The sequence below is a fragment of the Thamnophis sirtalis genome, unplaced genomic scaffold (genome assembly GCF_051295495.1).
Source record: "Thamnophis sirtalis isolate CommonGarterSnake01/CBP01778 unplaced genomic scaffold, rThaSir2_p1.2 scaffold_3, whole genome shotgun sequence".
NCBI classification, from domain to species: Eukaryota; Metazoa; Chordata; class Lepidosauria; order Squamata; family Natricidae; genus Thamnophis; species Thamnophis sirtalis.
Window position 1 is genome coordinate 19,381,646 of NW_028261383.1, and position 23,421 is coordinate 19,405,066.

General features: G+C 45.8%; 2 protein-coding genes across 4 annotated transcripts in view; one reads left to right on the top strand and one right to left on the bottom strand.

Moving 5' to 3' along the window:
* LOC106555643 (zinc finger protein 18) overlaps window positions 1–5,583 on the top strand; it is a 29,862-nt gene extending 24,279 nt beyond the window's left edge. Inside the window, exon 6 of one of the 2 annotated variants that reach the window (XM_087711432.1) lies at window positions 4,610–5,583. In XM_087711432.1, coding sequence (XP_087567558.1) covers window positions 4,610–5,499 — 890 coding nt within the window. In that variant the 3' untranslated portion in view covers window positions 5,500–5,583. The remainder of the gene's footprint in view (window positions 1–4,609) is intronic. The other variant, XM_087711430.1, reaches the window with a different exon arrangement.
* Window positions 5,584–7,007: 1,424 nt separating this feature from the next.
* Window positions 7,008–23,421, bottom strand: part of LOC106538803 (uncharacterized) — a 51,681-nt gene continuing 35,267 nt past the window's right edge. The window contains exons 8-12 of one of the 2 annotated variants that reach the window (XM_087711366.1): window positions 22,256–22,693; window positions 19,734–20,111; window positions 16,985–17,653; window positions 15,166–15,708; window positions 7,008–9,786 (exon numbers count right to left, since the gene is read on the bottom strand). In XM_087711366.1, the coding sequence (XP_087567492.1) occupies window positions 15,176–15,708; window positions 16,985–17,653; window positions 19,734–20,111; window positions 22,256–22,693 (2,018 nt within the window). In that variant the 3' untranslated portion in view covers window positions 7,008–9,786; window positions 15,166–15,175. The remainder of the gene's footprint in view (window positions 9,787–15,165; window positions 15,709–16,984; window positions 17,654–19,733; window positions 20,112–22,255; window positions 22,694–23,421) is intronic. The other variant, XM_087711365.1, reaches the window with a different exon arrangement.

Below are 23,421 nucleotides of genomic sequence, written 5' to 3' on the forward strand. Positions count from 1 at the left end.
CAAGGGATACTTCTGCTACCATGTTAGTTAATACATGTAAGACGGTTGTTGATGTGAATCTGGCTTCCCCATTGATTTTGTTCATCAAAAGGTCACAAAAGGGGATCACACGACCTTGGGACACAAGTGTGAACCAGTTGCCAAGTTGGGTCATAAGTGTCAATCAGTTGCCAAGCTCCTGAATTTTGATCCCATGATAGTGAAGGTGCTTCAAAGGCGGTAACTGAAAAATTGTCATCAGTCACTTTTTTCAGTGTTGTAACTTTAACCAGTCACTAAGCGAACGCTTGTAAGTCGAGGACCGCCTGTGTCTTCTAGCAGTACCTTTCATCGTCAGGCCTTCAGTCGTGCCCGACTCCCGGATACTCTTTGCTGAACTGTAGAGTGGCTGAGGGTCAGAGATGACTGAATGGCTGACTTCGACGAAAGACATTGTTAGACGATATTAACGAACATGGTGTTGGAAGTATCCAGGGGTGGGTTGCTACAGTTTCACCCAGATTTTCAGAGAACCCGTAGCTAACATTATGGCCGGTTTGGAGAACCTCCAAATCCCACCCTTGGCTGTGCACCGCCCACCCCGCCATGGCCATCACACCCTGCCACGCCCCTCCCAGGAGTCTCTACACGGCTCATTTTGGATGTGAGGTAAATGCAGGGGCCTCCTGGAAGGTCTTCCGAGCCCGGAGGAGTCAATTGTCGTCTTCCCAGAGGCTCAAGGAAAGCATCCGGAGCCTGGGGAAGGGAAAAATGCCCCCCCCCCCCCGACATGGTGCGGGAGGCTGACTAGGCCACGCCCACCCTGCAGAGAAATGCAGAGAAATGCTGAAATGTTTGAAGCCCACCCCTGGAAGTATCCCCACACGTTCTAGGCCATTGCAAGAGACCAGCAATGCAGCCCGTGTGCCTAGTAATCTGGGGAAAAATGTTTCAAATCACTTGAAACGCCACCTGAACAAATTCTAGCCAAAAATGCAATCCTAGGTTTCATTAACCAAGGGACGGAATCAAGACCACGTGAAGGACTAGTACTTGTCTATGGAAATTCTTAGTCATCCAAGTCCCAAAGATCCTTTTTTTCAAGAGGCAACTGGGCCTTCTAGTCTGTCTTCCTTCCTTCCTTCCTTCCTTCCTTCCTTCCTTCCTTCCTTCCTTCCTTCCTTCCTTCCTTCCTTCCTTCCTTCCCTTCCTTCCTTCCTTCCTTCCTTCCTTCCTTCCTTCCTTCCTTCCTTCCAAGACATTTTGCTTCTCCTCCAGTCAGAGCTGAAGAAGCTTCTTGGATGAGAAGCGAAACATCTTGAAAGAAAAAGCAGAAAGTCCAGTTGCCTCTTGAAGAAAAGCACCTTTGGGACTATAGTACCACTTTATAAAGCCTTAGTAAGACCACACCTAGAATCACCATATTATAAAAAAAAGATGTGGAGGCTCTGGAAAGAGTGAAGAAAGGGGCAACAGAGTTGATTAGGGGGCTGGAGACTAACTATATATAAAGAAGGGTGGCTGGAATTGGGTATGTCCAGTGAAAGGAAGGACGGGGGATAGCCATGTTCCAATATTTGAAGGGCTCCTACAAAGACGACGGGGTGAATCTTATTTCCCCAAGCACCCAAAGGCAGGACAAGAAGCAATGGATGGAAACTAATCAAGGAGAGAAGCAACCTGAAGTAAAAAGGAGAAACTTTCTACCTGAGAAAAATTAACCAGTGGAACAGCTTGCCTCCAAAACTTGTCAATGCTCCATCACTGGAGGTTTTGAAGAAGAGATTGGCCAACCCCTTGCCTGGAATGGCATTAGGGTCTCCTGCTTGATCAGGGGTTGGACTAGAAGACCTCCATAGTCCCTTCCAACTCTGTTATTCAGTTAGTTTCTAATGTTCTGTATTGACTCTTGAGATGAACATTAAAGAGGTTGTATTGAAATCTGTGTATGCCTTCCTTTCTTGATCTTGCTCAACGGAGCTGAATTTTCCATTTTTAAAAAACACAATTATAACTAACCGCATGTTTGCTCTAATATGTCATCCTTGGTCTTCAGTTATGTCCTGAACTTTAATTTTGAACTTGTCCTGGTCTTTTTGTGAAGTGTCTTCAGTGTCTTCAATCTTAGAGCACAGGGGCCGCCTGCCCCCAACGAGAAAGAATAAAGTAGACAAAACATGGAAGCATAAAAAAATAAAGTGCATTGCAAATTTTTTCTTGTTGCAAATTAGTTACACATTAGTTACACTAATGTGTAACTAATTACACATTAGTTACAGGTGGGTTGCAGTTGTTTGTTCTTCTCTTGAGATCTACCTATAAGTTTTGCCCAAAGATATAAATCGGCACTGTATTGAAAGTACAGGCAGCCCTCGACTTACAACAGTTCATTTAGTGACCAAAGTTACAACAGTTCTGAAAAAAGTAGCTTACCGCAGTTTTTCACACTTATGACCGTTGCAGCATGGCCACATGAACAAAATCCACACACTTGGCAATCGGTTGACTGATGCCTGCAGTGTCCACTTTTGCAACCTTCTGACAAGCAAAGTCAATGGGGGAGCCGGGATTCACTTAACAACCGTTTTATTAATTTAACAACTGCAGAGATTCACTGAACAACTGGCTAGACAGGTGGTAAAGTGGGGCAAAATGTCTCCCTTACCAACAGAAATGTGGAGCTCAATTGTCATAAATCAAGGACTACCTGTAAACGTCATGTTCAAAGGGAGCACATGGCTTGTTTATACAGGTAGTCCTTGACTTAACAAGATTTCTCATTTAGCAATGGAAATGTTGGGTACGATTGTGGTCGTAGGTGGGGGACTACCTGCATTTAAGTTTTGTGCCATGGACTACTGCAAGGTGCCCTGCCTAGGACTGCTCTTGAAGAGTGTACGGAAACTTCAACTGGTGCAAAACACAGCAGCGCAGGCAATTGCATGCGTCTCTGGAAGGGCACATTTTGCACCGTGGTGGCGCAGTGGTTAGAATGCAGCATTGCAGGTTAGTTCTGCCAACTACCAGAGTTTCGATTCTGACCAGCTCAAGGTTGACTCAGCTTTCCATCTTTCCGAGGTCAGTAAAAATGAGGACCCAGATTGTTGGACGGGGATATGCTGACTCTGTAAAACTGCTTAGAGAGGGCTGTGAAGCACCGTGAAGTGGTATAGAAGTCGAAGGGCTATTGCTAGTGGGGGCAATAGAGAATTTAGGGTGTTGGTAAACTCCCGACAAGAAACAGCAGCCTTCTTGGAATTCATGCAGGGTATCGGGATCAGCTCTGCAGTTCTGGGCAATATGCTGACTCTGGAAACCACTCGGAGAGGGGTTAAAGCATGATTGAACGATATACAAGTCTTAAGTCAGGGGTGTCAAACTCAAATTTCATTAAGGGCTGCATCAGGGTTATGTTTGACCTCAGGGGAGAGATGGGTGTGGCCAGCTTGATGTCACACGTGTCAGGCACCTGTTGAGGTGAGTTTGACACCCTTGGTCCAAGTGCTATTGTTAGAAGGCTGCAACCAGCCACAAAACTGAGCCAGTTGACAAGCCCCTGAAATGCGGTTGTGATTGCGGGGATATGTGCAGCTGTCAGAAGGAACCAGGTCTTAAGTAGCTTGGGTGCAGGGTGGAGGGATCCTCCCTAACTTTCAACAATTAGCAATAGTAATACAGGTAGCCCTCGACTTATAACTACAATTGAGCCCAGAATTCATGTTGCTAAGTGAGAAAGGTATTAAGATAAGCTTTGCCCCATTTCTCTTGCCGCAGTTGCTAAGTGAATCACTGCAGTTGTTAAATCAGTCACACGGTTGTTAAGTCAACATGGCTTTCCCCATTGACTTTGCTTGTCAAAAAATCGCAAAGGGGGAATCCCATAATCCTCGGGTCAGTACAACCATCATAAATACGAGTTAGCTGCCAAGCTTTGAATGTAAAACATGTGACCATGAGGTGCTGCAACAGTTGTTAAGTGTGAAAAATGGACATTAGTCAATATTTTCAGTGCTGTTGTAACTTCTGTCACTAAACAAACTGTTGTTAAGTCGAGGACTCCCTGTACTACTTAGATTTATATACCACTCCACAGTGCTTTACAACACCCTTGAGTAGTTTACAATATCAGCATATTACTCCCTACAATCTGGGCCTTCATTTTACCTCAGAAAGACCGAAATCTGAATCAACCTTGAGCCGGTCAGGATCGAACTCCTGGCAATGAGCTGAATTAGCCTGCAATACTGCATTCCAACCACTGTGTCGCCAGGGCTCCTTAATGACGGTTGCTAAGCGGCTGATCGTAAGGGAGGATTATCTGTACTTGGTATATTTCCACACAATGTGAGATGTAACCAAAGGTTTTCTTCCCTCACAATCCTACGTACGTCCGGCACCCCTGAGGAGAACTATGGCCATTCCCTTGTTATAAATTAAATTGCCGCGTTCTGAATCCTTGAACGTAAATGCGTATTGTGTAACCAGATGGCGGGGAAGGAAGATGGATGTTTAGTAACCACATTCTAACTCAGTTGGAGGAGAAAAAGTGGGAAGTTAGAACAGCCATTTTTTAAAAAAAAAAAAATGTAGGAAAGAGATGAGCAGATTCAGTTCCTCTGTTTCTCTTCAGGTAACGAAAAGAGGCCTTGGATGCAACTGAAGAGCTCCCAGACGGAAGGAAAGACGGAGACACTGACTGAATTCTCACCATGGAACATTCCTGCAACGACGACCCTTCATGAACCAAGTTGCGAGGCCAGCGTGGAGCAGGGGAAGGTGCCGCTCGAGACAGAGCCCAGAGAGGCTTTGGAAAACTTTATAGCGCTCTGTAGTGAAACCTCTGAACTGCAGTCTATGGCAGACGAATCTTTGGCTTCAGACTATTGTCGGAAATACCACTACAAACCAGGATTCGTGATGACCTACCCGGGTGAGGAGGGCCCCACCGAATGTCCAACTTGGGTAGAAAACAGCCAACAAAAACTGTGTCCGAGAATTCAACCGGGGGAAAAGCCTTTCGGATGTCCCGAATGTGGGAAATGCTTCCGGCAGAAAGAACATTTAATGCACCATCAGCAACTGCACGGGGTTGAGATCCCTCACGGGTACTCCGATATTGGCAAAATATTCCAAGAAAGAGAACATTTGTTGAGAGGTCTCCGGGCAGGGAAGAGACTTTACGAATGTCCCGAGTGTGGGAAAAACTTTCCTACCCGCGAAACTTTGATAAGACACGTGAGAATCCACACGGGGGAGAGGCCCTTCGAATGCCCTCAGTGCGGCCAGTTCTTCAGACAGCGGGCTCACTTGATACGCCACCAGCGGATCCACACGGGAGAAAGGCCCTACGCGTGTCCCGAGTGCGGGAGAAGCTTCTCTCGGCGCGACAGCTTGATCGACCATCAAAGGAAGCACGTCCACGAGAAGCCTTATCAGTGTCCGGAGTGCGGGAAAAGCTTTTGCCACAAAGGGGCTCTGCTGAAGCACCAGCGCATCCACGTGACGACAATTGTCGTCTGAAAACCTCCGCATCCGGTACACAAAAACTCAAATTGCAACGGTTCTGTGTTTGTTCTTTGTTCTGATTAAACGTTACCTAGAGAACGCAAGTCTCTGATGCATTGTCTTAAGAAAATGGAAGTACTTTTTTTTTAGCATTGTAATTAAGTTTTAATTGCTTAGGGAAGTTGGGCATTGCGTAACTAAAGCAGGCTAGATTTTTCCTTTGAATTTGACGGTGATCCAGCAAGGGTGATCCCCAAGGTGCTTTTTTCTAAGAGGCAAACTATTTCCCAAGAGGCAGCCTCCTGAAAAAAGCACCTTTGTGAGAACCATGACTTGGATGACTGAGAATCCCCGTAGACCAGGGGAGTCAAACTCAATGCCTGTGGGCCACATCTGGCCCGTGGAGTACTTAGATTTGGCTTGTGGTCGTCTCCCAGCAGAAATGCAGCTGGGGAGGGCACACACAGCCCTCCCGAGCTCCGGTTTTGCTGGCAGGGGGTTGCAGGAGTCTGTCACAGCTGAAAGCAGAGCTCGGGAACCTGCTTTCTCTTGCAGAGCACTCAGGCCGCCACAGGCACCCCTGACACGAGTGATGTTAAGCTGGCCACGCCCACCCCAGCCCTTTAATGGATTTAACTAGAAGCTAAGCAGCCATCTGCTGCGGAGGCTTTAATCTGATTCTTACTCTGGATAGAAGGTTGGCCTAAAATGATCCTTTTCAATCCTCGGAATCTTTTTTTTTTTTTAAATCTTCACAATCCCTGGGTGCATTGCAAGATTTACTTCCTAGGAAGGGATCAAACGTCCCTAACAGGACTCAGATGATCCTGAACATTTGGATGTCAATTTGTCCATTTACACAGATTTCAGACCTAAGTCTGAATCCCCCCCTTTACTGTAAATACTGCCCAGGTGAAGAGGGGGCAAACTATCGAGTCCTTGCTTCTGAGAAAAAGGAAGTTTAGTGACGTTAAAATGGAGTCAATTAAAGGAAGAATCAGCCGCCCCCCACCCCCACCCCAGGCTAGGAAATTATTATTTTATTATTTACTAGCTGTTACTGTTAACCCGGTGTTGCCCGAGTATTTGTTCCTCCCAATCCTGTATCAGACATTCACAAATGTCCGGACCAAATGTAATTTCTAATGTTGGATTTTCCCTCTTACCAGAGGGAGCCCCCTAGTGGAGTACTGTTGAAGCCATTACCGTGGCAACTTCATTGTGCTGTACAGAAGCCGCCATTTTAAGGCAGTACAGTAGAAGCCATTTTAAGGCCCAACAGGCTGTATCTTAACAGAACACACACCCTGAGGGGTGCTAGGGGTGTCTTACCTCCACAGTATTTGTTTCCAGAGTGTAAGTCATCTGTGTACCAAGCTTAGTTGAAATTGCTCGAGGCATTCCACCCATTTGAGTTGACTCAAGGTTTAAAACGTTTGCAGCCCATTTATAGTATGGAATCTTTTCTAAACCAGCCTAGTGCATTGTTCATAAAGGAAAGCAAGGTTCTTGAGGTTTCAAAGTTGTAAAAAAACATTTTATTATTGAGTGCACCAACGAACTTTCCCAAATCTGTCACAATTTATACAAGCAAACAGGATTGTGACTTACCTACTACATCGTAATTTTTTCCTCGCTTCCATTCAAATCTAATACCTTTCCAACCGTTTTTTTAAAGGAATGCATAAGCTAGTAATCTCACCCAGGAAGAGCTCCCATAAACCAGGGTCACCCAACCTTGGCAACTTTTAAGATGGGAGCACCTCAACTCCCAGAATTCCATAGAATGTGGGATTCTGGGAGTTGAAGTCCACAGCTTTAAAAAGTTGTCAAGGTTGGGAGACTGCATTAAAGCGACTGAAAATTACCCGGATTAGGAGGGGTTTGACCAACTTCCAAGGATCACAAAAAACAAAACTTTATTCAAACTATTCAGTCACGTGTCTTCCTGCTGTCCCTGAATATGCCTAACTTTGGCCATCAGGCAAAAAGTAGAACCTCCATGTAAAGAGGCAGGATACCCCTGCACATCGGCAGCTTCAGGGATCAGGGATAGTAGAAACCGACTTATAGACCTCATGGCTTTGTTGAATGGGTTTCCTGGAATCAGTCAGTTGTGAGATATAGACTGCTGGACTATGCATATTCCCCCAGATTTTTTCCCCCCTTAAATCTTTCTATATTAATAGACATTTTAATCCTTTTCCCAACCTAAATTACAACCCTGAGATTTCCTGACAGACTCTCTTCCGTGTACTAACCAGATCCAACTCGGCTTAGTGTTTCACAATCTGCTTATTTACATTAAACCCACTAGAAACCAAAGAAAGTTTTTTTAAAAAAATGAGGAAGGCTCTTGATTCTTGTATTACGGTGAGGATGGGTTTTAAGAAAATTGAAGGAGGGGGGAGAGAAAAAAAGACGTCATGGAGACCTAAGAGAGGAAAAGGTGTGTGGAGTTGGAAAACTTGAGTTCAGGACGAGCAGTCAGAACTTTTAGTGGCCGTCCTTCTTAAATCCCCATCCTCCTCCATCGTGTGCCTTTTCGCTGCTCCAAGATGGTTGCCGGATGGATCGCAGCCGAAACCTTCCCAGCAAGAAGCTGCACTTTTAAAGAAAGTCTATTTCACTGCCCCAAAGTATTTTGTTTAAAAAAGCTGTTTTCCCTAATATTTTGCCCCAAACTGGTTCTCTGTCATTCCTCCTCTGGATTCCTTCAACTCTTTTCCGTTGTCAACTCAAACCCAATCAGCTCTTTGGGACTGTTTCTTGTAGGATTTGGTGACGATGTCCAGGCTGTGAGCTGAGCCAGCAGGCACCAACCTGGCTGGTTTGCTTGCTCTTCAGGTTTTTAGTTACTTGGGAGAAGTCACAAAGCTTTCGGCATTTGTGAAGAGCGTTTTGCACCTGCCGAAAATGGCCGTCGCCCTTGGCAGAAACAAACCCGGTTGCAGATTAAAATAAAGCTGAAGGAAGTTGGAAGTCCTCTTTCTCCTCAGGTGAGGCTGTGGTACATCGAAAGAGAAAGGGCCGAAGGCCTTTGCTGAAGTAGAGCTGACAATAGTCCTATATCCATAATCCTCCAATGTCCCACTCGACTCCATATTAGGTGAAACCTGTGGAAAGATTTTATTTGGAGTATATTTACCAAGAGGTGTTTTGTTTTTTTTAAAAGAGTGAGGCAAGCCCACTTGGTAACACACCTCAGGACAAGCCCTTCGTCATCTTAACTAGGCTTCAAGTGATCCAAAAATGTCAGGATGGAGAAAACCAATCTGAAAGCTTGAGTTTTGGCTCAATAGTTAAGGTACAGTGTCCCTTTCGCCATTCTTTGTGGACAATAACAACAACACAACTCCTTCACTTCCAGTTCCTTACTTTTTTGGACTCCACTCTTTTCCTTAATTTTGATTAAATGGGGGGTGGGGGGGGAGAAGCAAACCTAAAATATTTAACAATGTATATTTTAAATAGCCTTCCCAGCCATACTTGACATGGAACCGTGTGGAATCACTTTTAACAGGGGAACCTAAGATACAAAACATGAAGAGTCTACGGGGACGCAAATTGAATTCTTTAAAAGAAACACACCTATTTTGCCTTTTTTTTAAAAAACCACTATTGTAATTCACTGCTCGTCGGATAACTCTTTGCCTCTGCCCAAACCCTTGAAAAACGACTCTCCTTCTAAGCCTTTTCTTGAAGCAACGGTTGGAAGTCAGAGCGAGTTTTGAATTCGGTTGTGAGGCTCAGAAAATCAGACTTCTTGAGGGACTATGTGAACTCCCTTCCCACGAAGGAGTGCAGAATGAGAGGGTTATGCAACACAGAAGGGGACAAAAACTGGAGGGGGGGGGGAGGAAATGGATGCAGTATCTCAAATACTGTTCTGCTATTATTGGCTGATAGCTGAGAACGGACTTCCCACCCTACAATGTCTCCAGAGAATATCTCTGAAGTTTCCAAATGCTCAAAAGGACGTCAACACCCAAGACTGGTTTGGGGGGAGGGGGGGAGGGAAGAGGATTTGTAAGAAGACAGTAGAGTCAGCAGCTGGCGCCCCCCACAGGTTATTGTTGCTGGGTGCTTGATCTGCAGAAATCAAGCAGCGGCATCTACTTGTTTGAAGGTTGCTCATCTCTGCGGATCAGACCGTGCTCGCAGGAAGATTGACAAGTCGGCCTTCTCGGTTGCCTGAAGGGAGGGGTCCGTCAGGAGAGAGAGATCCCATGTGGTTGTGAAGTGCTGTCTGTCTTCTTTCACGAGCGATGTTCACTGTGCAAGCACGTGCGTTAAATCAAACTGGGGAGAGAGAGAGAAATGTAGAGAGAAACAGAAACAAATATAGAGAAAGGGAGAGGAGAAAGAGAGAAGAGAGAAAGAAATAGAGGGGAGAGTGAAATAGAAATAGAGAAATAGAGGAGAAAGAAATATGGAAAGAAATAGAGAGAGAGAAATAGAGGAGAGAGAAATAGAGGGGGAGAAATATAGAGAGAAATAAAGGAGAAAGAAATAGGAGAGAGAAATAGGGGGGACAGAAATAGAGAGAGAGGAAAAAGAGAAATAGAGGAGAAAGAAATATAGAGAGAAAGAGGAGAAAGAGAAATAGAGAGGAGAGAGAAATAGAGGGAGGAGAGAAATATAGAGAGAAATAGAGGGGAAAGAGAAATAGAAGGGGGGAGAGAAATATAGAAAGAGAGGAAAAAGAAATAGAGAGGAGAGAGAAATAGAGGAGAAAGAAATATAGAGAGAAAGAGGAGAAAGAGAAATAGAGAGGAGAGAGAAATAGAGGGAGGAGAGAAATATAGAGAGAAATAGAGGGGAAAGAGAAATAGAAGGGGGGAGAGAAATATAGAAAGAGAGGAAAAAGAAATAGAGGGGAGAGAGAAATATAGAGAGAAAGAGGAGAAAGAAATAGAGAGGAGAGAGAGAAATAGGGGGGGGGATATACAGGAGAGAAATAGGGGGGAGAAATATAGAGAGAAAGAAGAAAGGAGAGGAGAATTAGGAGGGGGAGAGAGAAATATAGAAATATAGAGAGAAAGAGGAGAAAGAGAGAGGAGGGAGAGAGAAATAGAAGGGGGAGAGAGAAATATAGAAAGAGAAGAAAGAGAAATAGGAGAGAGAAGTAGAAGGGGGAGAGAGAAATATAGACAGAAATAGAGGGGAGAGAGAAATAGAGAGAAATAAAGGAGAGGGAAAGTGAGATAGAGGGAATAAAGCAGCAAAATCAGATACAGGTAGTCCTCGATTTACAACAGTTCATTTAGTGACTGTTCAAAGTTACAATGGCACTGAAAAAGGGACTTAGGACCATTTTTCATAGCTACAACATTTGCAGGATCCCCGTGGTCACGTGATTTACCATGCTTGACAACTGGTTCATATTTAGGATGGTTGCAGCGTCCCAGGGTCACGTGATCACCTTTTGCAATCTGACAAAGTCAAGTCAGAGGGGAAGCCAGAGTCGCATTACTAATTCAACAACTGCAATGATTCACTTAAAAAAAAAAAAAAAAAGGCCTGGAGAAAAATCGCAAAACTCACAACTTCTCCTTGGCAACATAAATTCTGGGCTGAATTGTGGTTCAAGTCGAAGGATTCCTACACACCTTTGAGTGCCCAGATTAGGTGCTTTCCTACGTTAGGTGTACCAATGTCCTAGCCAAGGGGTCAGCAACCTGCAGCTCTGGAGCTGCATGTGGCTCCTTCATCCCTCTGCTGCGGCTCCCTGACGCCGGTCAGCCCCACAATTGAGAAGGTTTTTGCTTAAGGCAGGTCGAGGAAAAAGGATGATCCGCTAGGAGACTCTATGGTGGGGGAATCGGACTTCCGGTTGGCTCCAGAATTGAACAGGGGGCTTCTGGTTAGGACCCTTTGTGGCTTTTTGAGTGTTTAAGGTTGCCAATCCTCTTGAACTCCCCAACTTAGCTTACTTCCGAGAGCATTGCCCTACGTGAAATATTCGGGCCACATTTTTTGCCTTAATTCGGAAGACTCTTCAAACAAACATAAAACTGAAGCCGGGAAGTTTTTATTAGATTTTTTTAAAAGGCCGGGGGTGGGGTGAGGTGGGGTGGGTGGGTGGAACGATCGTATGTTGACTGTAGCAAGAACCCTGTATGCGTAAAAGTGGAAGGACAATTTGGAAAGACTGACAGCAATAGCAAAACAGGTAGTCCTCATCCCTTGACCACAATTGAGACCAAAATTTCTGTTGTTGAGACATTTGTTAAGTGAGTTTGGCCCCATTTTACCCCCTTTCTTGCCACCGTTGTTAAGTGAATCGCTGCAGTCGACACGTTAGTAAGTGAATGTGCCTCTTCCCGGTTGACTTTGCTTGCGAGGTCAGATCACATGACCTTGGAACAGCCATGGTCATAAATATGAACTGTTGGGAGTATACTCCTAGTTGTTGGGTAGGCAATATAGATTCGTATACAATAACAAATGGTCGATGTTGCTTTAAATGGGTGAATGTACTTATCAGCTGTAATTAACTTTGCAATAAGAGGGAGTCAGGAAAGCTCTCTCTCTCTCTCTGCTTGTCCTATGCTTGATGACTACTTGCTCGCTTGATGACTGGAACGTGAACTGCGAATGTAAGCAATTGTTTGTTCTTTGAATTGGGATTGGAATATCTACTATCACTGCTTGTGAAGCAATTAGTAGTAGTAAAGCTACTTGTTTTTACTGGCAGTGTCTGAGACTCTATTCGTGTGTTTTTTCTTCTACTAGCAACGTTCCTTCTCTCTAGCTGTACATTCCTCTGCGCTACTTTCTATCTCCCAACGGAGATACCCCTAACATGAACCAACTGCCAAGCATTTGAATTTCGATCACATGATTATGGGGATGCTGCAGAGGTTGTGACTGGAAAAATCACATTTTTCAGTGCCGTTTTAACTTAGAACTGTCGCTAAATGAACTACTGTTAAGTCGAAGACTATCTGTTTCTCAATCAGCAAGTCACATTAGCAAGAGCACTTACTTATATACTGCTTCATAGTGCTTTGCAGCCCTCTCTAAGCGCTTTACAGAGTCAGCATCTTTCTATCAATCTGTGCCCTCATTTTACCGACCTTGAAAGGATGGGAGGCTGAGCCAAACTTGAGCTGGTGGGAATCGAACTGCCGGCAGTTGGCAGAACTAGCCTGCAATACTGTACTTTAACCGCTGCGCTCCTCAGGAAGGAGGCAGAGATAAAGGAGGCAGAGACGGTAAAAGTGTTTAATTGAAGAAAAGAATTTTTCCAGTTACTTACTAAACATGTAAACTAAAAGTTGAGGGTGAAGTTGGATTTAGTGTTTTAGTGTTTTACTGCACCAAAAAAAGTTGGAAGCCATTGTTTTTCCCCTTTCTCTTACCTTGTACCCCTCTTCCCTTTCTTTACTTTCTCCTATTCCCACATTATCGGTAGTCCTCGACTTACAACAGTTCATTTAGGGATTGTTCGAAGTTATAACAGCATCGAAAAAAAAGCGTCTTTAGGACCGTTGCAGCATCCCCACAAGCACATGATCCAAATTCAAAAGCCGGGAAACTGACTCATATTTATGACGGTTGCCGTGTCTCGGGATCATGTGATCCCCTTTTTTGCGACCTTCCAACCATCAACCCCAATGGGGAGAGCCAGATCTGCCTCACCACCATGCTACTAGCTTAACGACTGCAGCGATTCGCTTAACAACCGTGGTGAGAAAAATTGTCAAAATGGGGCAAGCTCACTTAACCAACTACCTTGCTTAGCAGTAGGAATGCTGTGGTCAATTGTGGTTGTTAAGTCAAGGACTATCTGCATTATTTGTTTCTATTTGTATTTTATGATGATGTTCAAGTAAACACTTTTGGAAACAGCACTGACTTCTCCACTCCCAGAGTCACCTTTTTATCACACACAGTATGTTCAAACACAGGCTGGAAGCCCTGCATTTTCTAGGAAGCCCCCTCAGGACCATCGTTTTGAAATAAATCTTTTCCACCCACAGCATCACGGATTTACCGATATGGAATGGGACGACTCACCACGGCCAACTCACTGCGGGACAATGTAACAATTCTCCGAAATTATTTAAAATAAATAGTTTTGCCGTTCACATTTGATTTTGTCCCTCCTTTTGCTAGTCGTTACTAACGACTTTTGCTAGTCGTTACTTTTAAAGCCCTTCATAGTTTAGGACCTGGCTACCTGAGAGACCGCCTCCTGCCACTTATCTCCCAACGACCAACAAGATCGCACAGGTTGGGCCTCCTCTGGGTGCCGTCAACCGGACAATGCCAGCTGGCGACTCCCCGGGGGAGGGCCTTCTCTGTTGCTGCGCCGGCCCTGTGGAACAACCTACCTGCAGAGATCTGGACTCTTTCCACTCTCCCGGCCTTCCGTAAAGCCGTCAAGACCTGGCTGTTCCGGCAGGCCTGGGGCTGTTGAGTGATATCCAGCCCCGCTTAGATGGAATGGGTGATGTGAATTTTAATACTGTATTTGTATTTTTTTATTTCTATTTTTAAATTTTAAATGCTTCTTGTCTGTTGTGAGCCGCCCAGAGTCCCTATGGGAGTGGGCGGCATACAAATCCTAATAAACTTGAAACTTGAAACCCCTTCTGGTTTTTTTTTAACCATTAACATTTTTACTGAGTTATAAAGTCACATAAAATATAACACACAAAGCAAATAGGAAAACAATTTCGGAGGGAGCGGAGAAGTGAGGAACGATTTTAAAAAAAAATCAGAGTATGGTTCATCTTTTAATGCAAACTTTTTTTTTGAAAATGGAGATAAAAAAAGGAAACTAGAACTTTTCCTTTTGGGTCTCATGGAAAAAGGGGAAAAATTCAGAACCTTGTTATTGTACATGTTGACAGCCGCAAGACTTATTGTATGCGCAAAAATGGAAGGACCCTTCGATTCCTACCAGTTGCAGAAGTTGAGGGAGTTGGCCGAAATGGCAAAACTGACCACTTGGATGAAAGAAAAGAACATAAAAGTACTTTTCTTTCCACGTGGAAACCACTTCTGGACTTTGTGCTTGAAGTGGAAAAGAATGAAACTCTGACTTTAGGTTTTACTGATTAGACTGATAGATCTTCATAGAAATGTTCATTAAATTATGAAAAAGCAAAAACTTATGTTTTGATGTTAAGGCCTTATTTTACTGTAACAGGGAGAGTCAGAAGTCAATGCTTCCCCCCGCCCCTTTATCTTTCCTCACTTCTCCTTCCCCCTTTCCCTCCCCACTGCTGTCCTATTTACTTCACATTTTGCATTTTACATGACTTTATAACTTTCGCATCCTTTCTTTAATGATTTAATGAGGTGGGATGCAGCCGGTTCTCTCCTGAACTGAAGAGCGGCGGCGGCTGAGGGAGGCTCCGCCCAAGTGCCCCGACATAATGCGCCAGCGCTGTGCATGCACAGAAGGGCGTGTGCATCTACAGATGAGTATATGTGAGCGTGCTCACATTTGCGAATTGGTAGGGAAGGTAAGCAAATCCCACCACTGATTCTATTCCGCTATTTCTTATATTAGGGTAAGTCCTGTTCCGCGGTGAGTTGTCCTGTCTGAGGTGAGTTGGCTGTAGCAAGTTGGCCATGGCAAGTTGTCATAGACACCCCCAGCCCCGTCCCACCCGGTGGGCGTTATCTGGAGCCCCCTGTGAGAGTGACCTGGCCAAAACTCACTCTTCAGAAATCATTTCCGACATTCGTTGCATCTGTGAGGTTTCGCTTCGGTGTGCAGGTTCTGGTGATCGGTAAGTTGACCATCGTAGGTGAAGTTCTTCCCACACACAGTACATTCCTGATGTTGCTCCTCTGCTGAGACTTTTGGATCTGGTGCCCGTTCTTCCTGGCTGTTCTCTTTTCCTCTGTTTTTAGAATAGGCAAATCTTTCCAGCCGGGCCCGGAGGGATAATTCTGGAGTACGTTTCTCCTCCGTTTCCTTCTTTGTTTCCTCCTTTGCCTCCTCCTTTGACTCCTCCTTCGTCTCCTCGTTTGTTTCCTCCTTCGTTTCCTCCTTCACTGCGATGTTCTCCTTCGCGCTCTCTTCCATTTTCAGCTTCTCGTCTGCCTTCCGTTTCTTGGCTGCCGCCTTTTCCCGCTGCTGCCGCTTGTAATTGCGCCAATGTTTACGCAGCGCCGCCATGTTCGATGCGGTTGAGGCTGCCGATGGACCCCCTATTTTCTTTAGATGGACTTGAGTGCTTTTCTTTGGTGCCTCATAACCTGTTGAGACAAAGGAACAGCCGAAATGTGAGACTACCAGGGGGAAAAAGGGGAGCTCTGCAGCTTTAAAAGGTAGGAACGCCACCTCCCAGAATTCCCCATGTCTGAGAAACGCTGGCTCAATTGAACTTTTTATTAATAGCAATAGCACTTAAGACTTAGATACTGCTTCCCAGTGCTTTACAGCCCTGCTGGTGTCGCTGCCAAGAGGCAGGTGTTGGGGGTGTGGATGGCCTGGCTGCGGGAGCCCTAAGGTAAGCCACTGCGGGGCGCGTGTGGTACCTCTACCACCCCTGGCCTCACAGCTTATATTATATTAGTGCTTAAAAAAACATGCTAAGGCCAGGATGGCGAATCTATGGCAGCCGTACCACAGGTGGCACATGGAACCATTGGTTTGCGTGCCACAGGTGGCAGACGAGGCGTTGCCCTGTCAGCTGGCCAGCGTGCATGCACGGACTGGCAAGCTAAGTCCTTCGGGATTGGGCGGCAAATAAACATATTTAATAAATAAATAAATAAGTTCAGCCTTTTTTAAAGCCATTTTTCGTGCTCCCCAGGCTTGAGAGGCTTTATAGGAGCCTGGAGAGGGTGAAAACAGCCTCCGCGACCCCCCCTCTCCCACACGCCAGAGGCCCCCCGGAGGCTTCAGAAGCTTCCCTGAAGCCTCTGGAGGGCAAAAAGCAACCCTACAAGCAAAACCGGAAGTGACTTCCGGTAGAAGACTCCAGGGACAAAAAAACGACTCTATGAGCAAACCGGAAGTGACTTCCGTTAGAAGGCTCCGGAGGACAAAAAACAACCCTACAAACAAACCGGAAGAGACTTCCGGTAGAAGGCTCCGGGGACAAAAACGACCCTACGAGCAAACCGGAAGTGACTTCCGATTTGCTTGTAGGGTCGTTTTTAGTCCTCCGGGAAGCCTAGTGAAGGACACTGAAGCCTCCGGAGGGCCTCCGGATGGGGGGGGAGGCTTTTTTCACCTGCCCCAGGCTTCTATAAAGCCTCTGTAGCCCAGGGAGGGCAAAAAAAAAAGCATGCAAAAAATGGGGAGGGGGGTGCATGTCATGTGTGCTGGGGAGGGTGTGTGTCAGGGATTATGGGGTGCGGTATGCCCACACATGACCCCCCTGCGCTCGCCCCACTTATGGCACGTGAGCCAAAAAAGGTTCGCCATCGCTGTGCTAGTGCTCATTTTCAGGATAGGTCTTATTTTTGGGGAAACAGGGTACATCTTACGCTTCAATCGACAAAGGGTTCAAAACCAGGCGCTAACCTCTGTTTATCTCTTTATCCATGGTGTAGGAGGGTCTTCTGATCTTAATGCCGTCGCTGGCTTTAATGCCTTTGTTGAACAAGTGGATTTGCTTGTGCCTGGAAAGGTTCGAGCTCCTCTTGAAACATTTCCCACACTCGTCACATAAGTAAGACTTCTCGCTTTCTCCCACGTGGGCTCTCACATGCAAGAGGTGAGTGGATAATTTATAGGTTTTGTGTCCGCATTTGGAGCAGGTGTATTTCCTCTCTCCTTGGGAGGCTTTTAGCCTTTTCATGTGTTTCCCTCGCGTCTTGTGCGTTTTCAGGTGTACTTTGAGGAAGGAAGGCTGGACGAAGATTTTCTCGCAATCCGGGCACTTGTAAGGCTTCCCTTTGGGGTGAACCCTTTTGTGCCGCACGAGATCGGACAGGTAATAGGTTCGATGCCCGCAATCTAGACACTCGTGTTTCTTCTCCATACCGTCATACCGGGTTTTTTTCCCCGCGTTAACGTGACTGGCGGGTTTGCCTTTTCCGTTCCATTCCTTGGAACGTAACGGGAGCGAGGCCTTCAACCTGGAAGCTGTAGAACCCGGAGAGCGTTTGGATGATCTCTTTGGACCGTTCTGCAAGCCCGCTTCTTGCCGCGGAGGCTTCTTCCCTAAGTAGTTAATCAACTCCTCATCATCTGTGGGAGAAACAGAAAAGATTCAGATCATGGGAAATGTTATTGTTAATCCTAATTGGGTTTGTTTGGGATATTCTATTTAATTTTATTTTTTTTTTACTTTTGTAATAGGTGTTTTTTTAATGTTGTATGCCGCCCTGAGTCCTTGGGAGAAGGGCGGCATATAAATCCTATAAATCCAATAAACCAAACCAAACCATAGTTGGGAAAAAAAGGCAAAATGGAGCCATGTCCCCAATTCAGATTCGATCATTCGTTAAGCAGCCGCCAGCGATTTTCAAGTTCGCCACTGCAGCGAAAATAACCTTAACAAGTAAAGAAATGTATTTTCTTACTCTGCAGTCAGATGCAGAGTGTCAACTCCCAACGTTGTCATAGTGAGGGGGTGGAGGGCATTCCACGAATACTGTCGGCTGAAGTTGGACCTCAGATTACTGCAGCAGACTTGGGAGGGGTGCACCTCATTGGGGAATGTGATTTATGACACAGACTGAGGGGAGGGAAGGAAGAGGATTAAAGTTCAGCTATAACTCAGACAAAGCTTAGACCTGGCTGCGAAAAGATCTTGCCTACGATGCTCCTAATAAATGACTAGTTTTGTATTGAAACTTGACTCAATACTCATGAATCAATTAGGGCATTTTTAGGAAACCTTACACAGAGTTTGCATTTTACTCCACTGCCCTCAAACTCAAAACCCTTCCCCCTTACTTCACTGTGCAGGCTGGGTTCTAAATTAAAGTTACTAGGTTTTCTTCTGAAATTTCTAAGAACGGAGCAATTACAGCACCTTTATGAGCTGTGGACTTCAACTCCTAGAATTCCCGAGCCAGTTGTAAAAGGGCTACCAGTTGCCCACCCTTTCCCTATGGCTTCCCTTTAACGCACCTGGACAAAGGTGTTCTGACCCAGCTCCCCAAACACAACAAACCCTCTGAAGTGAACTCAAAGGATTCCGTTATTAGGAGTGCCAGCAGCCCTGGAAAAAGTTTCTCTCGCAGGCTAACAAGTTCATCTGATTGGAAGATGAATGGTTGTCTCCCTGCCTTCTATCCTCAGAGCTAGGGTGGGGCCTCACTAGCAGCGGTGGCTCTTCCTTCCCCAGGATCGGCCCACGTCTTTCCACTGCTCTCCTCTCCTCTGCCTTCTGCGCAGCCGCACGTCACACACTGGAGCCAGCTGTCCCTCTTCTTCATCAACCACCTCCAGACCTGAGGGCTGATGGACGGCCATAGCTCCGCCTCTGTCTCTCTGCCAGCTCTATTCCCTCTTCCCCCTTGGAGCTCTCAGGTTGCTTTGATGCTGACCCTGATTCCCACGACTCCTCCTCCTCCTCCTGATTCGGCTGATGGAGGGGCCGGTGGCCGACAGGTCACAACAAAAGGACCCTTTAACTGATAACTGTTGGGAGCAAGATGCTGACTCTCTAAACCGCTTAGAGGGGGTTGTCAAAGCACTGTGAAGCGCTATAGAAATCTAAAGGGGGTATTGCTGTATGTATGTATGTATGTATGTATGTATGTATGTAAGAGCCAAGGTGGCGCAGTGGTTAAATGCAGCACTGCAGGCTACTGCTAGATCAGCAGGTCAGTGGTTCAAATCTCAAACCCGGCTCAGGGTTGACTCAGCCTTCCATCCTTCCGAGGTGGGTAAAATGAGGACCCAGATTGTTGGGGGCAATAGGCTGACTCTCTGTAAACCGCTTAGAGAGGCCTGGAAGGCCTATGAAGCGGTATATAAGTCTACTGCTATGTATGTATGTATGTATTTAGTGTCACAACCCCTGGTATGCCCAAATATGGGAGGAGGCCTACTGCTTCCTTTCTCTGTCTATCGGCTCGTCACAAGAGACCATCCAGACAGAAAGCCAATATTTTTACTGTTGCCTTTGTTACATTTGTGTTGCATTTGTGCTGATATATAAATAAAGGGAGACTAGTATAGATCTATTTCAAGCTGATGAGAGCTAAATAGCTTGAAATAGATCTATACTATTCTCCCTTTATTCATTTATCAGCACAAATACAACACACACATATCTATTATATCTAATTAATAAGGACCTCCAATTTCTACCTACCACTAAGCGTCACGTCGCATTCGGCAACAACAACGTTGGGCACCGGCGTTTGCTGGCTGGCTACAGGGGTTTGCTGCTGTTTCGTGAGGTTTGAGGACCATCCAAAGGAATTCCCGCAGTCCAAGTATCTGTAAGGTTTTTCCTTGTTATGGACCCTGAAGTGCTTCAGAATGTCTGATAATTTTTCCGCTTGGTAGCCGCATTTTGTGCAGCCGTGCATTTTCGTGTTCCGGTGTTCGGAGGCCTCGTTCGCAGTTTGTTCTTCCTCCTGAGAGGTCGCCGGAGAAAGCTGATCATCGCTAGGTGGATATGCTCCATCTTCCTGCTCCAATTTGATGTCTTGCTGCAGAGGACACGTACTTCTCGACGCTTCCTCTCCTAATAAGGACAATCAACAATTTAAGACACGCAACGCTGTGAATCCTCTCAAGCCTGGTTAGTAACGGCTGATCGGCTCGCTGGTTCAAATCACAGTGAATGTTAGCGCAACGAAGGGAATGCCATAACAAACCTGGGAATGAATCAACCTGGAAGCAACTGTTTTTACCAATGGTCTCCTAAGGCAATACAATACAATAGCAGAGTTGGAAGGGGCCTTGGAGGTGTTCTAGTCCAACCCCCTGCCTAGGCAGGAAACCCTATACCGTTTCAGACAACATCTTCTTAAAGACTTCCAGTGTTGGGGCATTCACAACTTCTGGAGGCAAGTTGGTCCACCGATTAATTGTTCTGTCAGTAAATATCTCCTCAGTTCTAAGTTGCTTCTCTCCTTGATTAGTTTCCACCCACTGCTTCTTGTCCTGCCCTCAGGTGCCTTGGAGAATAGCTTGCCTCCCTCTTCTTTGTGGCAGCCCCTGAGATATTGGAAGACTGCTATCATGTCTCCCTTAGTCCTTCTTTTCATTAAACTAAACATACCCAGTTCCTGCAACCGTTCTTCATATGTTTTAGTCTCCAGTCCCCTCATCATCTTTGTTGCTCTTCTCTGCACTCTTTCTAGAGTCTCCACATCTTTTCTACATCGTGGTGACCAAAACTGAATGCAGTATTCCAAGTGTGGCCTTACCAAGGCATTATAAAGTGATATTAACTAATTAATTTCTTGCCATAAAGTGGCAAGAAAGAGCCAAAAATACTTTAATTGGAATTGTAACTTGGGAACTGTTCTAATTTGTTAACAACACACACACGCATGCATGCATTTCAGAATAAGGTCCATCCAGCCATTAGAAAGCCAGGGAAGATAAAAATGACCTTTTGATCAAAAGAAGGAAAAAGGACTCGGCCTTTCTTCACCTGCTTTTCAGGAAGAAAAGATTTTTACAAACCGATTCAGTAGGACAATATCCATCAAACATAAAAGGCATTTATACATTTCTCTACCTGCCAATATTTATTGTTAAAAGTGTTAGTTTCATATCAAAGGTCTAGCCCAGGGGTCTGCAACCTTAAACACTCAAAAGAGCCGTTTGGACCAGTTTCCCACAGATAAGAAAACACCGGGAGCCAATATAATTTAACAACCGGTGTGACTTGGGCGTGCGTGGCCAACTCGACATCACTCCCTCCCACCCAGTCACATGACACACACACCTCCAGCCATGCCTACCTACCCGGTCATTAGAGAGAACAGGTTGTTAAATTGTTAGAGAGAACAGGCGGCTAAATTATTAGAGAGAACAGGTTGTTAAATTAGGGAAAACAGGTTGTTAAATTATTAGAGAAAACAGGTTGTTAAATTATTAGAGAGAACAGGTTGTTAAATTAGAGAACAGGCTAGAGACCAGGTTGTTAAATTATTTGCCACGTCTCTCTCTCTTTCTCTCTCACTGCCCGAGAGACTGCAGCAGGAAACGGCAGGTGGCTTCCAGCCTTCGTTGGTGCCGGATGCGCAACCTGCTCTCTGCCCTGAGATACTTGCCCGCCCCGCGGTCAACGCTGCTGCTGTTGCCAGAGGCGAGTGGGGAAGGGTCACATTGTAGCTCCACGTAGTAATGGGCTCCAGGAGAAGGAGGGGACCCTGTCTCCCCCACTGAGAAGCGTGCTAAATTTCACCTGTGCTGCGCAAGGCGCTGCAAGAGCAGTGGCCAGGCCATGCAGGTGGCAATAGAAGTGTCGGTATTGGCTACTTCTTTCTGCAGCAGAGGGACGAAAGGAGGGAGACGCAGGTTGCAGACCCCTGGTCTTGATCATAGTCACTAAACCCTGAAACTCAACACTGCCAGAGGTCATTGATAATTTATTGCTGAGAGGAAGAAAGTACAAGATGAACAACACTGTTATATAAAGACCAGTGGGTTGTCTCAACACATAATCAACATTTTACGGATAAGCGTTGAATAATAAAGAGGAAAGGACAAGGAATGTTAGCCAAAGATCCTGAAGAACTCTCCCAAAATACTGATGTGGAATGGCAAGAAAATTGCTCAGGGTAGATTATGTCAGATTCAGTATAATAAAAGAGAGATAGGGGTTAAAAAAAAAGAGAACGATTCATTAATTAGCCAGGTCATCACACCTACCTCGACAGGTCATCTCCTCCTCTGCAAAATTGGAATCGGGAATGGGCCTCGTTTTACGACACGCAGTGCCTTTCTCATGCGGATAGAGATGAGATGGCCTGCTGAAGGCTGCCCCACAATCAGAGCAATCGTAGGACCTCTGCCCTGTATTGCATCTAATGGTTTTGGAAAGCTCAGTAGCTCTACGACCGCAATCATCGGGGCCCTTGGATTCCCCTTTCTGAGGGCTCCGAAGTTTCTTCAGCATCACCTTTATGGTTTTCAGCCCATACATTTGAGAGAGCTCCACTTCTCGGGACTTCCTCGGGCGCGGCTTGGAAACGGGGTTAGCATCGCTGACAGCAATCAGCGACACGGTGGAAAGCTCTCCCAGCAATTCCAGCGGGGAATTTTGCTCCTGCGTAGAATTGCTTTGGCCCTGATTAGATTCATTGGCACCTATGGGAACAAATAGATCGGTGTACAACCACCTGCGTTAGCAATTGGGAGATGGGAGGGGGGAGGAGGCAGAGGTGGAGGAGGAAGAGAAACAACTTCCGGGGAAGAAATGGAGAGCAGAGAGAAGGGGGGGGGGGGGGCAGAATAAAGAATCAGGGAGAAGGACCAGCTATTTGTAATTCCTCTCCGGACAAGAAGAGAGCTTGAGATCGCCCACAAGTCCTCCGGGCAGCTGTACTGCATATGAGGTGATGGTTAAGACCAGAGGTCACCAGTGGGATTAAAGCAGTGGGAGATGAGAGGTTCCCATCTTTCTCCAAACTGCGGTCGGTGCCTTTAAGAGGAGACGGGGTTTAAACGTGTCCCCTTCTAATCATTTTCAGAAATTCCTTCTTCGCTGCTTTTCGGATAGTAACGGTAAAGGCTCCCCTCGCACATATGTGCTAGTCGTTCCCGACTCTAGGCGGCGGTGCTCATCTCTGTTTCAAAGCTGAAGAGCCAGCGCTGTCCAAAGACGTCTCCGTGGTCATGTGGCCGGCATGACTAAACCCAGAAGGAGCATGGAACGCTGCTACCTTTCCACCACAGGTGGTCCCTATTTTTCTACTTGCATTTTTTACATGCTTTCGAACTACTACCATGTTTTCATGAAAATTTTCTTTTGACCCCTGAAATAAGCGCTTGGCCTTATTTACGGGGAGCTCTTATTATTTTTAAGGCGAGCGTGG